At 36.2% G+C, this 18,433-nt stretch overlaps 1 protein-coding gene across 6 annotated transcripts in view; it reads right to left on the reverse strand.

Annotated features, from left to right (window-relative positions):
• Positions 1-18,433, reverse strand: part of kazna (kazrin, periplakin interacting protein a) — a 121,949-nt gene that overhangs the window by 28,924 nt on the left and 74,592 nt on the right. For all 6 annotated transcript variants that reach the window (XM_079239536.1, XM_079239538.1, XM_079239537.1 and 3 more), the window contains exon 3: positions 711-902. In XM_079239536.1, coding sequence (XP_079095662.1) covers positions 711-902 — 192 coding nt within the window. The remainder of the gene's footprint in view (positions 1-710; positions 903-18,433) is intronic.

An 18,433-nucleotide genomic window follows, 5' to 3' on the forward strand; every position in this document is an offset into this window, starting at 1 on the left:
ATTAATCTTTTTATGATAAACCTCCAGTATTGGGATTCATGAAGATATTAATTTGACACACAGTAACTCGCTAAACATTGTGAGATACTCGGCAGTGACATTCAGAAACAGCAGCAGGCTCACCAAACCCTCTCAGCCCAGATCAGATCGAGCATCAGTGGTTGACGAAGGGCAATGTACCACAGCTAACCTCAAAATGCACTGAACTGGCATAAGTAACCTCGTACCAGTAATAGTCCGTACCCAAAGATCCACTGGCAGCCTTTGACTGTATTCCTTCATTTCCTACACATTTCACAGTTGAATATTTCTTGAGGCATGAGCTTTAATAAATTTTATCATTTGCAAATCTGTTACTAAGGTCCTTTAAATGCGCTAAGAGTGAAACATTACTTTACAACCAACACAAATATATCTAACGCGACAGAGGTTGTTAATCAGACAGTGTCGACTTCGGGACGCTCATGTCTTGTATCTCTCGAGACCATGTGGTTTCTTTCTGGCTAAATAATAGATGTCTTTCACCAGTAAATTATTTCATTAGTATTAAAATGTATTCAGGTTGAATGTACAAGTTCAGAAATCAATGTAAAGAAAACCAAAACATCTTTCCAAATAATAACCACATTTATCTTTTGACATCATGTTCCTACTTTGCATGTTAAAAGTGTTTTAAGAGCACACACAATCTTCTGTTTCCTGGTACTCACCTTGCAGAGCTTCCTTGGCTCGATCTAGATCCTTCTCCTTCTGGGCCAGTTGCACACGGAGCTCTGTGGCAGAGAGCACGTCAGCAGAGCATCCTCCTTGTGTCTCCTCCAGGTCTTTACTTAACATGACCTTCATCTGCCGAAGCAGGTGTACCTCCTCCTGGAGCTGGGCCACCTCTTCACGCAGCAGAACTAAAACATAGATGGAAGGATGAGATCTTAGTAGGCCTCCACAAAAACTGTCCGTGTGGTTTTCAGTTTTACAGACAGCAAATGAAATCGTTTTTAAATAATTCTGCTTTTAATTATTTTAATATAATTTATTATTTTATTGTGATTTTGCTATTTGTGTTCTTTTGTGCTTCTTTTTTTCTGTTTTTACTCCATCTGTAATGCTTTTAATGTTTCATGTAAAGCACTTTGAATTGTCTTGTACATGAAAGGTGCTATACAATAAGTTTTTTTTATTTTAAATGAAGCAGACAGACACAGTTATAATCACACTCTTACATACACCCCTTATATAGCTTCTTTGTCCAGTCTGAAAGGTTAAATCAATATAAGATGACCATGAGAGATTATGGTCTCATGTGTGATTGGAGTAAATGCTTCACCAAATAGTTTGTTGTCAGTAAAAACAAAGTGCAGAGACGGGTGTGTTCCAGTTGATGAGCAGAGACAAAGCACCGTAATATCATTTTCTCTCTGAAGCTGGCTTCTGAACAAACTCTGTGTTTACGGGAATTATGAGAAAATGCATCAATTTAATGTTTACTGAAAGGTGCTTCAAAGTGCTCTTCTCCAGTGCTGTTACAAAGAAACAAAGAATAAAATAAAATAAAAAAACAGCATCAGAGAGAAATAGATTTTTCTCTGATTTGATACGGTGAAAACATTTAAAGTGCTTTCAAACATCAGCAACAGAGCAAAGACTTCACTTGCTTTTAACATCAGACAAATAAGAAAATGTCTCACATCAGTTTCTCACAATAAGCTTAAAGACAGAAATTTTTTATGTGAAATTTAATTGTTTTGTACACTGAATGTGCTGGTCTAGATAGAAGCTTATAGAAAGTCATTTACAGAAGGATGAGTGGAGTTATTCTGCTCAATTTCATGCATCCTCGGGGCAAGGGGGAAGGTAGGGAGAGGTAAACTGCTCGACCCCATCTTCCATAGCTATATAATAAAGTACTATGCATAAATCACACTCCATACTCTCACATCCCTGCCTCAATATTATTGTATGGGAAAAAAATAGAGATAGATATAAAAACTAAAAACAGAGACAGATATGTTAAGCTAAAGGAGGAAAATTAATTTTATGTGGAGATCAGGACAGATGGAAATACAGGGATGGATGTGATGTTTACTAAGGAAATGGTCAGTAAAATGAAGAACGCCATAGAATATTATAAAATGCTGCAAAATTTCTTATTAAAATCCAATTTTCTTCAATTCACAGTAATTGTCAGGAAAATTCTCAGCAAATATTTTGGTACTGCTCATCTGGCACCCAAGGTTCCTCACTTTGAATCTTATTAATGCAGCTCAATGTCATCTACGTCTCTAATAGAAATATGTCCGTCATGGTCACTTACTGTATTTTTATATTTTTATGTACCAAAGCTTCAAATATGAGAAAGAAAAATCATTTAAAAAAAGTGCACAAAAAAAAGATGTGTTGGGTTTTAGCTTCACAATTTATCACCACCTTCATCACTTCAGCATGTATTTTCCCTCCCTGTAGCTAAAATAGATTTTCCTGATGCATTAACTGTCTATATAGCAAGAACCTGCCTCTCAGTGCTTTTTAGCCCATTAATGTATGTTCTGCAACTAAATATATGTCGCTGAACACAAGGGCTGCCTGCTAAATAACCAAAATGAAATGTAAAAGGGGTAATTAGGATAAGGGTCAAGAGAAAAATGCTGGTGAGTGCAGTGTCATTACACAGAGGTATACTTAATGGACCTGATAATAGAAGCACATTTTATAGAGGAACTCAAGCAGCAACCCCTTTATTGGTAACCTAAAGAGCTGTCCTTTTCTGGAAATAACCGAAGAGGAGGGTACAGTTCACTGGTTTTTAAAAATCCAATAATAGTCATAGAGTCAATACAATTCTTTGTTCATTAAGTTTACTTGTATTGATTGTGCAAAGGCAGCAACACCAGGGGTGATTAATAAGGTATAAGGACACTGTGAATGTGAGTTTAATATCCAATGAACCAGCCCTTTAACCGTGTCTACCATTTAGCATCACAGTGTAAAAGTGCTGCTATAGACACTGCACATAAAATTAGAATGTACATGCTTTAATCTCTACTGATCTGTACTGATCCTGCTATCAGCCTTTCCACCTTCTTGTCTCACACGGCCATAACAGACTGAATGTTAACAGTTAGACCAATTATTAGACGAATCAATGTAGGCATAGGTACCATACATTTTTCTAATTAGATTTTGTCTACTATTTTTCAGGCTTAATAGCAACCACAGTGCTTGTTATGTTTTTTTTTTAACAATGGCTTCTAAACTTTTTGGTTTTCGTGTTGTCAAATTAATGTCAGAAGACTCCAACAAAGACACAAATTAGAGCCTACACACTTTCTTGGATCATTTTTCAGGTGTCTGCTTTGTTCCAAACACCGGCTGTGTATTTATGACATAGAAAACTTGGTTGCATTAAAAAAAAAAAAAAAAAAAAAAATAGACCATAGACCATCTCTGATAGGTTTATTTGTATAATTTCACTATACAAAATCATGAATTCAGCCAAAGATGTGGTTTGTTAGAAAACTTGACTCTTATTCCATTATTTGATTGCAAAATTGTTTTTATTTTTAAGCTAATATGTTTGTGGAGTCTGTATTTAGTTGAGACACAGATTTAGTGCTTTGCAGTGCTTTCGGTCTGAGAAACTAAACCCTAAAGCTCTGGCCTGGGATTCAGTTACCTGGTGAAGCTGCTGGATTTTTGTGAGATTTGGGAAATCGCAACTAAAACAGAATCCATCTTGTGGAGCTCCAACCTATCCATTTGTGGCTGAAAATGGATACTGACGGTAATTTGAGGTATTTCCATCTCCTATTTATTGCCTTCATGTAAATTTGTGAATCCAAATCTTGATCAAATGCATCTGTATTCTCAAGGTTTTTACCTTTGCATCTTGTAATTTTTAGCTTTGAATCAACCAATGTGTGTATTTTGTTTTACAGCTCTGAGTAATACAAATATATCATGCACATTTGCAAGGATGACAAGTTAAAGTCATTCAATTTACCACTGACAGGATAGTGAAAATAACAGGTACCAGAAGATCAACTGTCCATGTAAGTAACAGTAACTATTACCAGAGTGTGTGGAAAACAGATGTGTTTTTTGTCTTTTCCAGCTTTCTGCAGGGAAACTGTGCTGAAAGGCTTAAGATAAAACTGTCAGGATGGAGTATGGAGGTTGGGTGGGAAATGGGAGGGGTGGGGTGAAGAGTGCTACCTATTTTTCAACGTCTGTATGGCCTCTAGGTTAGTGAGAACTATGCGCTGTAGCTTTGCATTATAATGACAGTCAGAGTGGGAGCTACCTGATAAGTGCTATCTCCTCTCCAGGACTCACTGTTGCATCCAGGGCTCTTGCTGCAGTCACTGCCTGCTTTTGTCTTTCAGGAAGTTGGTTTCATGGTTTCAAGTATTTAGCAATACTTAAATTAATATAATAATTGTGACCAAGTCTTAGTATTTTTAGTAGTCTTGTCTGTCTTTTTTTTTTTCTTAGTTAATTTTTACTTTGACATGTTGAAATTTTTTACATTATATGAATTAGTAACCTAGAAGTAATGAAAGTTGAAGAGGTTTTACTAGTAGTACAGTAAAGTGTGGATCCGTGAGTTACATCGCAAAACTAAAGAAATCAGTATTACAGATCAAATATCAGTAAAAGAAATGTCACTGGGTTTTCTACACAAACGTTTTACTTACAAGGTTGAAGTATATCCAAAAAGAATGTCACTGTGAAATAGAAAGATTTTTCAGATTGTACTCATGATTATTTGCGTCATTCCTGCTCAGCTCTTTAGAAAAAAAAACTTCAGTTACTTCACCAAAACAGAAAAAAAAAGAGAAAAGACAAAGAGCAAAACAGAGATGTTTCTGTCAGCTGTGAGCAGTCTGATAGTTTGACAACACAGGGATGTATTCTAGTTGCTGTGATTCCCAAACATGTACTTGTAGGGATGAAAAGATGCATCAGGATAACACACTTTTTGCTTTTAGCTTAACCTTCAGCACCATCTGTTCCCTGTTGGCAGAGTGGACATATACTAAAATCTAATGTGGTAGACTTAATTTAAGAGGATCTAACCGATTCATTTGGCCATTTGAGTGTACTGGATTTAAGTTGTGAGCATAATGCAGCTACAGTCTGTTGAAATGAAGGAAACATACATACAGCCACTATGATGTCACTGATTCTTCTACTGCTCTTTTGAAGCAGTTTGACATTTTTCATTAAGGTTATTCTACAGACAGAAATATCCAAACCTCCACAAAAAAGGGAAGCTGTTTGAAAAAGAAGTATCTTTCAGACCTTTCAATTAAATTGTGGTATAATTTCTAAAATGACCACCTGCTCTTTGATCTGGGTGAATGAACTGAGTAATGATGGCTTGTGGGGAAAATGTATTGACTCATCATATAGGAGAAGTTTGATGCTTTCTGAATGAGTAGGAGAGATTTTTGAAAGCCAGCAACTACATGCATAGATGACGTAAAACTTTAGATTATACAGTATATGTATTTTTTCTTATGTAGTCTAGTTATGCATATAACGCCACTCCCAATAAATTTACCCATTTTGTTCCCTGTCTACACATCCAGAGATAAATGTCTCATTGTGCAGGTTTTGAGCTCTGAAAGCTTTTGCCTGAAAACATTTTCCTGCTACGGTGCCATTATGAAAGCACACAGTCACAACAGAACCACTTCTTTTCTGAGTTTGCCAAGAATGCTGGCAACCAACACATCAAAATGAAAACTTTTCAGAAGCTTACAAACACGAAGGGACAAGAAAAGAAATTATATATCTGCAGAGCGGTCACTTAAAGAGACCAATACTCTGCCACTGTTAAGCCTTTAAAAGCTCTTGAATGCCAAGAGTCAGAAATCTGGAATGTCTTGTTCACACTCTGTCACAATTTAGAAGCATAAGCCCGACAAACATCACCTGAACATTTTGGACAAACCAAAGAGACCAGAAAACTGATGCAAGTCATTCATCATTTTTAATAGTAAACCAAATCATGCCCCAAAACGTATTGTCCTGTTGGGTAGATTCTCATCCTTTCAAACATTTACTCAGTGTTCTTGGCTAACTTAGTTTTCCCCATCGACCCTGTTTGTAGTTACTCATGCCTTTTGAAGCTCTTCAATGAAAATGCAAAGTATGACATTTGAAGTATTGCTGTCTGGCTAGCTCATCCAGTTAAACATCCGGCAATGTTTAAAAGTTGAGCTTTTTTGGTTTGGTGACATTTTTTTTTTAAGGAGGCTCAAATAATTTATCTGTATTTCTTGACAGGTGATGCTCCAAGCTCGTCCATGTGTCATCTGTTCAGTCAGAATCAGTGAAATACTACAGCTGGCTGGCTAGAAACGCGGTTGCAAAAGTCAGATATGACAGCTTTCCAAGTTTCTGTTTACTCTGCTCTGGGCTTGTTACTCCTCAGTATTTCAAGTTGTTTGTTCACAAGAGGGACTTGTGTCTCACACCATGAGGTAGAAGAGGTTGGGGCTGAAAGTGTGTTAACCTCAAAATCTTATTGTAATGGGACTCAACACACTGTAATGAAAAACATATTTAAATGACGATGCAACTTAGTGTCAAGTATGAAGGACATGATGATTATTTACCCATATAACTGACATTTTTGTTGTCATCCACATAACCTTTCCTGATTTATTTCAAACTTATCAATTTTCTTGTCTTTCTTCACCTACTTGGCACCTTTCTGTCAGTGTTATTATTCTGAAATGACTTTTGCATCTACAAACACAGCACTCAAGTCAAGATAAACCAGAATTATATATTGACAAAACTTAAACATACCAAAACAACCTGACAAGACATGAGACATTAAAGAGTTCCCCGCTATACAAAAGCAACATTAATCTGACATGAGCAGTGTGATGTGTGTAATATGTCTGTGTATACAATGTATGAATTAACCAAATCAACAAAATAAGATAAACTATGTTATTAAAAATCTCAGTTTCTAATGCCAACAAATATTACAAACAGGCAAGAATTTTAAGTAGTAGAAGAATAAACCAACATCTTCGATTTTAAGCTATAATGATTGACTTAACTAGAATAAGGGAGTGTTTTTGTCATACTAAACTAAATGACATTGATAAAGGAAACAAAGTGGAAAAAAATTGTGAGTGAGTAAAAGGTCAGACAAAAGTAAATCTCCCAGTGGCTTTGACAAGTAACCCTGCAAAATGCTGAAGTATGATATTTCAAAAAAGGCTGTCTTGCTTCAGATTAATAAATTATTTTAGTTGCCTTTTTATGTATTGTATTATTCCGCTTTCGATGTTTAGCTCTTTTAGGATTTAGCAGTGATTGACTAGTTTTTATTCAGAAAGGAAGTCAGCTCATCTCAACATAGGACAGAAATTCAGCCATTAACTCAAAGCCTTCATCCATCATCTTGTATCTTGCTTTTTCCATTTCGGTATCATGGGAAGCTGGAGCCCGTTCCAGCAATTAGCAGGCAAGAGGCAGGTGGGACAGGCCACCAGTTCAAGCAAGTCATTGGAGGGGAAAAATAACAATTTATGTATTTACTAATCAGACATAGAAAAAATGGATACGGGAACAACGAAATCCTCATCCCACCAAAATTACAATCATATATTAACAGCTGAACAAGTGTTGGGAATGGAAAGATTAACTTTCACCGTAACAGATTGGATTGAAAAATGGGACAAGTTTAATCCTCAGAGTAGATTAAACAGGATATTATTTTATTTTAGCTCAGTTCCAGGTATACCTTAAACAGGTGCACAAATGACCTCAACAATCTCCACTTTATGTTTCTACTTCAGCAGTAAATCAGCTGAGTTTCTGATGGAGTTCACATGTTCTACAAAAGAGTGCAAGTTTATCTTGTAAACATGTGATGTATTTTATTTGGAGAATACAAGATATTGCAAAAACATTACAGAAGTAACAGTTTGACATTACCTCCTAGAGATCAGTGTGTGTGCGTGTGTGTGTGAAGAGGGAAGGGTCTCTAAAACTAGAGGATTTATAATGTAATCAGGTGCAGAAATAAATACAAATTCAAGTGAGAAATCTTTGAATGGTTGTTGTGATAAATGCAGTCGACAACCGTCAAGCTCACAGTCCTGACAACGGACTCCGACACAACTACCAGTAACTCATTTTAGCATCTGTGCAAGAATCAGGACAAAGAATACAGAATAAAGAATAGAGTGAACGAGCAAAAGCCGCTAAAGCAGCGTCAAATGGTGGCGAAAGCGCTCATAATAAACTCCAGACGCAAACGCTGCAACAGGAACAGAACCACAGCAATTTACTCAAGTTGTGCACTGGAAGAGCAACAATTACCCCACAAGTTCACAAAAATAGGCCAGGAACAAAAAAAAAAGTCACCACAAACAACACTGCGTCCCAGTGACCAAAACAGCACAACCTTCTGCTGGGTCTAAACAAAATCCCCACTTGTTACAGCCGGCTCAAAGGCTGCAACCAAAAAGGGAAGCCAGCACAAAAGTCGCTAATACAAAAAAAAAAACTTTATTAAAGAAACATAAGTAAAATAACCAAAACAAACCAAACCGGACCAAACAAAATGAATCAAAGCAAACCATAAGGTGCCACGGCTGCACAAACCCAGGGTGATTTCCCAGCCTAAACCTGGGAGACATGTTGAGCTCAAGCTTGGAGCAGCTATTAAAGAGTGGCAGAGCACACCGGGTCCAGGTGTGGCTCATGCCACTGAAGAGGATGGCAACTGCAACAACTCAAGCAGAAGTCAAAATAGTGGTGGGGCCGTCACAATCATTCATCATGTCCTTGACGTATTTTCCTCCGGTTTCATTTGCCTAAATGTGACCTTCTGTAAAATTATGGTGGATCAGTTAGTAACATTAATGATTTTCTGAGGTCTGATTCATTCAGTTTTTCATATAGATCAATAACAGTGATATCGTCATAACCCTAAAAGGATGACAAGGAATTAATTCATGCTGAATATGTCATTACTGGTCGCTGGGATAAGGCTTAAAATATATCAAATGTTGACCTGTTTTTTTTTTTTACCTAATCACAAAGTCTGGAAAATCTTAGTGTTAAACCAGTCTTCTGGTCCCCAAGGACCACTGCCCTGCCTGTTTTAGAGGAGGTCACCCTAAATACACCCGACTCAGAAGAACAGCTCATCAGCTGTTTTGCAATGAATCTGCATCAGGTGTGCTGGAGTTGGTAAAATCTAAAACAAGCAGGGCAGTGGTCCCTGAGGAGCTGGATTAAAAAACATTGTGATATTCAGTAATAATTTGATGTATCTGATACTTATTAATCTTTGTTGTCATGACCCCTAATGTGCTCACTTGAGAATGGACTAAAAGATAAAATATGCTCCGTGACAATTTCCATTTTTACTAAACCTGCAGGAGTCAGAAACCCAAGTCACAAAAGGTCCAGTAATTTGTCAGGCAGTTCCAGTGTCCATCATTTACTAAACTGAAGCCTTTTTGTGTAAACAAATGACCCTGATGTAATGATTTTGCATGAAAAATTTAAAATGTATCCTAAATGTAGCTGATAAGAACAAAAAAAAAAGTAAAATGTCACAAATGGTAGGTTAGATTAGAAAGTAATTTATCGACTGTAGCCCCACAAAGATGCGTTGCGATCATGAGTGTTAAGTTGTTGAAGATCCTTGTAGAATGATCTGAAAACTGTTAAGATTTCATTAAATCTCATTTAATAAAGTTCATTTCATGTGTCCCCTCAGGATCTATTAAGTGTCACATGGTTTACACTGAGGCTAATGAGAATTGTCTATGAAATGATCTATGAAATATGTACATTCAATAATCCTCCTCCATCTCTACCTCCATCCTGATTTAGTTTCATAAACGGGCTCGCCTCAAGTTATTATGATTCATTGGAACAGTAAATAAAATGTCCCTCCTCAGCCACTGATCTAAATGACTACTTAAATGTGTGAATTTGCATAATAGCAGCCATGCATCAGCTGACAAGCAATTTGCACCAGTGGATTATGAATCTGATCAGTGTCATTTCCTATTTGTATGATTTAAGCAAAATGGCTGAAACTGTCTTCCATAATAATTCTACAGTCTTTGTGTGACAATTTCGGTATGGTGGGAACCACTCATAAAATTATTCTCAAACATCAGCACTTCTCTGAGCATACATAATTCATCATCATCTCATTCTGAAGTGGATTTAATGTTGCAAAGAAGAGATTACACATTAGAACATGTTATGCAGATTTCTTTCTTCTTTATTTACATAGTTTTTGTACCAACATTTTTGGAATGGTGAACAAAAACATGTTAGAAACATGCCATTTCTATGAGGCTTTGATTGATGATATATCCACCAATATAGGTCTTTTATTACACAGCAAAAACTGAAATCTAAGTTTAAGATTAAAAATCTTAAATTGAGTACACATATGCTTTTTTTTTTTTTTTTTTTTTTTTTTTTTTTTTTAAAGGTAAGATAGTTTTTATGCCAGAAAATTATTAGTTTTTATGCCAGAGAATTCCTCTTGTTTTAAGAGTATATTTACTCATTTTGGGAAGTTTTGACAAGCCAAATTTTCTTGTTCTGTTGGCAGATAATTTATCTTATTTTAAACAACATTTATCTCATTTTTTTATATTTTTTCTTGTTTTTTTAGGCTGAGTTTTGCAGTGTACCTTGTCTCCCAGGATTGTTTATTTCTTACATTGTTCTTCTATGTTGCAGTTCCTCCTCTCCCACTTTTACAAAAACAGCAGGAGTCAGAAACCCAACTTACAAAAGGTCCAGCAATCTGTCAGTGAGTCCAGTGGCCAAGAGGCAGCTGAAATTGGACTTGGTTGAAACGGCGGTAGAGGTGGAAAATTGATAGAGAACGACAGTAAGTGTCTAGAGGGGGGTAATTTTTAGATTGGTCTTTCCCCTTTTTAAGAGGGGAGGAAGTTGGAGGAAGAGACAGGATGGAGTTCAATTTTTCCCCAATACTGGAGACAAAAATCAATTAACGGTCTTCTTGTTCTGATTCTCATTCAACCAGATTTCGAATGAAGTCACACAAGGCTCACAGTACAGAGCAGATGATGGAAATATCAATGCTGCGGCTGTGAAAGGACGCTTCGGTCCAGCATGTATAATATAAAATAGCTGCACATTATATGTGCAGACTGTTCACACATCAATGCATACTTATATAATTAAATACTAATATAAGTGCACTGCTTTTACTGTATATTTGTGTTACTTGAAGGTGATGCCTTATAGCGAAAAAAAACTGTATTTAATGTCAATCAAGTAAAAATACAGAGCTGAATCCTTTCATACAAATAACTATCCTCTACAATCATTTTTCTTACTCGGTTGAATGGGCATGTGGACAGTAGAGTATGCTGTCTGAATGCTGAGCATATTTTACCACATTCGTGCAGGACAAAGGAACAACCCAATTCTGGAATGTGCTAAATAAGAAAGGGGATGTAAGTGCAGTTGGGGTCAAGAATGTGAGCAGTAAGTGCTTCCATGACAAGAGGCAACAGCTCACATCCTATTTGTTTTGGACTCTTCAACATGAGCCAAGGCTCAGCTTGACTAATGCCTTTAAAGAGATTATCTAGAAAATAAAATATATTCAAGGATACCATGAGGTCAAGCCTGGCATAATCCTTCACAACAAACATTTGAATGGGCTGTGAATAAATAAGGTAATAATGTCAGAGTTTTATGATAATGAGGTGAACATTTTTCAGGAGGCTTTTTTTTATATATTCTTTTGACTAAATGATGCTCATTATTTTATACCCACACAATGATAAAAAACCTCCTTGCAACCTTCAAAAGTGAGACAAAACTCACAGCAGTTCATGTCAACTTATTTCTATTCACAAATGTCCCTTAATAATAAGTAAGATACCATTAAAATTCACTACAACAATTATTACTGAGAACTGCCAATTCATCTGCACATGGAATCCTATTTCTGCTCAGTCTCTGAGACCGTCCAAAAAACAATTGAGCGAGAACTTTAGTAGCTAGACTCCTATAAAATCCATACTAGTCAGCAGCACTCGAACTAAAAACACCAACTGGAGACCCCTTGGGGCTAAAGTGCCCACTTTAAAATGCTTCCAGTTCCTTCTCATGGTTATATTCCTAGAAACACATCAAATGGGTTGGATTTCATCTTAAAAGTTCCTAAGTGTTTCTTTTGTTACAATCTTATATATCAGTAAATGCTCAGTTGTATAATGATTAATGTTTGCTCCTTACATGAATTTAAAAAAAAAAAAAAACATCACCTCTTATCTGACCTTTTATTCCTGAACTGATTTGTGTCCCCGTGCATAGAAAAAAGTGTTCCTGCTCAAACTGTAGAGAAAATGATGTTAGACTCTGACGCTTCTCTAAACTGGCAGTCGTTTCCTGATTATTATCTACAAACTCTTCCCTTGGAGCTTCTTTTGTTTGTTTGTTTTTACATCTTTCACACAGTGAAAAAAAAGCATGTTTGCAGAGCATTTATTCAGTATATCTGTGCAGTTTTGCAATATAGCAAGGCCAACTGGAGGTGCGTCGTACACAAGCAACATCCAACTGAATGCGAAGACCCAAGACAAACCAGCAGACCACTGTAATGTAAAAGTCAGGCTTAGCTAATCAAGGTTTAGATTTCTCGCTGAATTCTTTTATCAAAACAAATTTTTATTCCTGTAACTTTTATTTCATGCGTTTTATGTACTTTATTCAAACTTTTATTGTGTTCATTTATTTCTAAAGTTTGTATTTAAAGCTCCCTGCACCCAGCTGTAATGCTTTTAGTGTTTGATTTATCGCACTTTGAATTGTCTTGAACATAAAAAGTGCTAGACAAATAAACTTGCCTTGCCTTGCATACTCTTGAGTTTATCAGATTTACATTTTTTGTATCTATTTAATCCCTAGCTTAGTAAACTAAATGAACTTAAGCCATGCTATCCATCATTGGAATATATACAAATAAAAGTAATAGTAAAACTTCAAAGACATCGTTTATAATTTACAATTTCTCAGCTTAGTAATAAACAAAGCAAAAACAAGGTTTATAGCAAATTACAAATTGGAGGCATTACGCTTTCTTTTTTTTTTTTAACATATTTCTAAAGAAAATTGCTATTTGCTGTTTCCCCCATCTTTCAGTACAAACACAGCCAATAGATAAAGAACACTCCAATTTTATATGTGTTGACGCCGTCATTACCTGTGATTAATTTACAGTTATCCAATAGTCATTGGGATAACTGTAAACTGTCAATAGTCAAGATGCTGTGGATTCATCATCAATGAATCTAACAGTGTATCCATATAACATTAATGTATACTACAACATGGAGTGAAACTTGCAATGTGGGTGGAAATATGATGCTTGGTGGAGGTCTGCACTCTCCAAGCACTTTTCTAGTCCTCATAAAGGAACATGTTATTGAGGTTAGTTCATACTTTGTGTGTAAAATATTTCATCACAATTCAACATGCCTAATTCAATGTTTGGTCCCAAGAAGCCTGAACAAAGGACAACCTGAATCCAAAAGATTTCATCACATTTAATTCTCATCAAATATATTAACATGACAGTATCACCCCTTGCACGATTCCTTCTCCTCCAGCCAGCTAGTGCTGATCAAGTGGTCTGTGCTTTACCATCATGGAATCTGACATCCACATGCTGGCAAGCCTATTTCATGCTTCAGATCCTTGGAGTAATGGGGGCTGAACTTGCAAGAGTGCGGGGCTAAGAACTGAGATCAACAGTGAGTGATTGGAGAGAAAGATGGGCAGTAATCTCAGTTACATTTCTTCACAACCTGTGTTTGCTAGTTAAAATCCTCCCTCTGGATAGCATCAGCTGCTCGGGAGAGAAGTCACATATGTGTTTTAATGAAGACATAGAACATGCAACTAGATACAGGGAAAACGTTACATTAAACTAATTAAGATTTACATTTTTTCCTTCAGAAAAATTCTAATTTACTTTGGTGAATCGTGCATGGGAGATTTAAATCTTCATTCCAGAGTTGCATAAGAAGTCCTTTGATTTTCATGGTCTGTACTTGCACTGGATTGACATTAATCCATCAGAACAATGTGTTTGCTTTAAAAGGCTGTGTGCCATCTCTGGAGTAAAAACTGCAAACAGTGAGATTACTGTCCTTCTGAGACTGCAGATGGACTGATATACAGGGCAGCTTTGTGAATTTCTTCGGTCTGGAGAGTAACAGTTTCCATGAAACTGGAGGAGATGTGACTAAGGTCATAAGGGATAGAACAATGGATGGAAGATAAGATATGGAGTAAATACAAGTCTGTCTGAAAATGTTGGGATGCAGTTGGAAATTCAGATAATTTAATTATTTATTCAACTTTTTATACAGGAAGAAGACATAATGCTAACAGTAACTGCTTTTGCAGTAAAAGAGAAAAAGGGAGGGAAAAAGTAAAATCACTTCTACATTTAACAACACAACTGTTTGAAAACTGAAGTAACTTTAATTGATGAGTTTGAAAGCGTATTTTCTTCCTGACATAATTCCTAGATTTCAGGATTTATTTTTCGCTCAAGAGCTCAGCGACTCCTTTGTCATATGTTTAATATGACATGCTACAAATTACCAAAATTACCATGTGATATAATGTGCAAAATTGTTTTATTAATGGCACAATGTGTTGGTCCAATGCCTGTATGGTCTACATGATTTTGCATTTGCGGTGCCTTGACACATGTGAACAGCAGATATGCCATCCATTCCCTTTATTCCATCAGATGGGGAATTTATGACTTCTGAAACAATTCACATTTTTGATTTATCAAACTAGTTTTTCTTGCAATCTCATTCCATCCTAATTTCATTTGCTTCCAAAGAAAGCAGCAAATATTATGGATCTTGTTTTACTTCTTTGCAAGTACACACGGTAGACTTTTGATGTGAATGTGCGACTGCAACGACAGACTGAGCTGACAATAATTTCCAGAAATATTTCTGAGCCCATTAATTCATTTGAGCTACAGACGAAAACTTTAAAACAATCCTACCTGAAATCTAAAAATCATATATATTCTACCCTGTTTTTTGATCGATCTCTATTGTTTCCCAACTGATTTTGAAATACTGTATAACTATAGCATTATGTGTTTTTGTTCCTCTTTTAAGAGAGAAAATATTTAGTTATCTCTGGTGCATATACTAATTCAAATTAGACATACAATTAAAATGAGTTACAAATAATTGCTTTCATTATAATTTAGATTTTACACATGATTGTAGTCATTTTGGAAATGAGATGTAAAATGAGTAAGAGATGGAGCCATTAAAATACTGAGAGCATAAAACCGCAAATTAGTCAAAATCCTTTCCCAGCCATGAAAATACAGCCTACCGACTATCCTCCTCCAGTTTCCCCCTTCTATTTTCATGGTATTTATCATCATGCAGTATTTTATATTAGTAGGCATTCAGGTGGGAAATAAATTATGTGAGAGAATTCAAGAGGAGGGGATTGTAATCAAAGAAATTTGCCATATTTGCTTTTTTTTTTCTGGGATAACTGATTATGTTTACGTTGCTGTCTGAGTTTGTGTGTTAATGACTTGGTGGTTTGCCAAAATTATGTTAAAAGATGGAATTTGGTGGTTTGCTTCTAGATTGTTCATATTCAGTGTTGTAAGGATGCAAATTAATTAATTAAAACAAACAAATAAAAATGCAGTTCTTTAAAAATAGCCAAGTACAATGTCTAAACCAGGGGTAGGCAACTCCGGTCCTCAAATGTTAGGAGTTTCTCTCCGGCAACACATCGAGCAAACATCAGACCTAATTAGCAGACTTGTGCAGAACTTGACATCAAATTCTGCACAATCATTTGAATCAGGTGTGTTGCAGCAGGGAAACTACTAACATTTCCAGGACTGTGGCACTCGAGGACCAGAGTTGCCTACCCCTGGTCTAAACTGAAAGCGGGAAAAAAGGTAAAGATTGTTCAAAGAAAAACTCAAGAGAAGATGACAGAAGACCTCAATAACAACTTCCAGAGACCACTTTGAAAGATTGCAAGAAAATCTGAATTGCCGCAAACAAAACATAAGAAAATAAGGGATGACTCAACATGTTTACACAGAACTGTGAGTAACAATCCAACCCTGTCTTATGTGACGGAATAAAGTAAATTCTATTCAAGTGTTCTGTTAAGATGTATCTGCATTCACATGAATTGTATTGTTCCTGTTAGATGGCTGGACAGATTAGATTAGACACGTGGCTAAGTGGTGTTTGCATGTGTGCCATATTGTGTAAAGCAGCGTGTGTATGCATGAGAGTACTGAGAGCAAATAGTTTAGAAGTGACCTTTGGTGTCAGAGGTAATGGTGTTATTATTAACTATCAGGGCCAACTGAGAAGGCAGACATTGTGCAAACATGGATATTTCATTGCGCACTCGCATGTACAAACACATGCGCGCGCGCACACACACACAAACAGTCAGCATACTTGTCACTGTGATAACACCTTGCAATCGTTCAAATCAACTACACACACATCAGTAAACATACTCCTACCCAAAAATAAAAACTGTCTTTTTTTTTTACAACCCCTGCCAAGATGACAGTGATGATTTGGCAGACAAACTGGAACACAGAGGCATCAAAACAATCTGGACTCTGAAGATTTTCAATCAGATTCAGAAGCTGGAATGTGTAGCTAATGGTTGTGGAGTTACATTAGTTTATAAAAAAAAAAAATGAGCAGAGCATCTGCTGACAGTTTCAGTAAATAAAACTACAAGAGTTAAAAGATGTGTCACTGTGAGTCACTTTTTTCAGTGCTAAGAGCCAGTATTGCTATCTGTGTAAATTTGACGAGCAGTGGAGGAATGGACATGTCTGACAACATCCACCAACAGAGGGATGACTTTGACTTGCAACCAGTAAAATTGGAAGCAATCAAATTAATCTTTGCTTTTGCTTTGGGGTGTATGTGAACAGTCATCGAGAGACGGATTATCAAGGCAGCAATCAATCCAACCTCAATGTAGAATAAACTAAGTTTATGTGCTAAGAAAGTGGCACAGCTCATGATTATCATAAATCCACTTGCATTACCCCTGACTTGATTCTGACAGATAATTGATTGTCAGGAACTTGCCAGAAATTGTTACTTGTGTGTGCAACAATGTAGAGAAACTCGCCAGTGCCTGCATGATCCTTTCGCTGCATTCACCTGAGGCAGAGTCAGTGAAAGATGGCAATTACACAAGCAGGACCACAATCAGCTGCTCTCACAATTATGCTGTCAAACAGAGCTGACTGGTAACACAAGCAGGCACACAGGCATGCATCTGTCCCCTGGCCATGTGCAGAAATCACATCAACTGCTAGAAATAAACTCCTGTTCCATCCCTCCTTTTTCCCCTATTTCTGATAATGATGATGCTGATTATTATTATTATTATTATTATTATTATTATTATTATTATTATTATATTTTTAAAATATTATTAATAATAATAATACTATTATTACTGTTATTAATAATACTGTTATTATTTTTATTATTATTTATTTTATTTTTTTTATTTTAATTACTCTTGTAAACAATCACATGATGCCCCTCAGTGAGGCACTGTAAAAAAAAGTTGTAAAGAAGGTCTTTTGATTAAGGCCCCATACAAACACAAATATTTTGATCAATGTACATCTTGCATTTGTACTTTGGATACATAAACAAAAAAATCTCAAAAATGCATTCCAGTGCAATGAGTTCCCTTACTCCTGCCTCTTGTTCTTATGTGTAACAACAACAGATTTAACCTAGTTAAGCTGGTGCAAACGTAGCTAAAGAGACTTTGAGTTTTTTACATTTACATTTCCCTGTGTACACATTAAAGTTACTTGTTGACTACACTAAGGAATGCAAATGCAAGAACATAATGGAGTACACTTCTTCATAAAACAATATAATGACACATGATCTGTTACAAATATACCTGACTCAGTGTAGACTTACAAAGACCTTGAGTTAGAGGGATATTTGTTTAGATGAAGGGGTTTGTGTAAAGAATGGTCACAAGGATTGTCATACTGTTCATTGTGGTTGTATTTGACTGAGATGCTTTGCTTTTACATTGAAGGGCAGGAAAATGTTCTGACATCGCCTGTCAGTCCTGACAAAATAATTACATGCATACTACTTAGCTTTAGCTTTGTCTGTGGATGGAGTTTTTTTGTTTGTTTTATTTATTTATTTGTTTTTAGTCTACAGTCTTGTCAACTATGGACTCTGTGTGCTATATTTATGTGTTGCCTTTGTGTGTGTGCTACGCCTGAGATACAATATAGAAATTCATGGCAGAAGCCTGACATGACATATCTTGCTAGCTAGGATAGCCATACAAA

This window comes from Telmatherina bonti, assembly GCF_933228915.1.
Source record: "Telmatherina bonti genome assembly, chromosome: 4".
NCBI lineage: Eukaryota > Metazoa > Chordata > Actinopteri > Atheriniformes > Telmatherinidae > Telmatherina > Telmatherina bonti.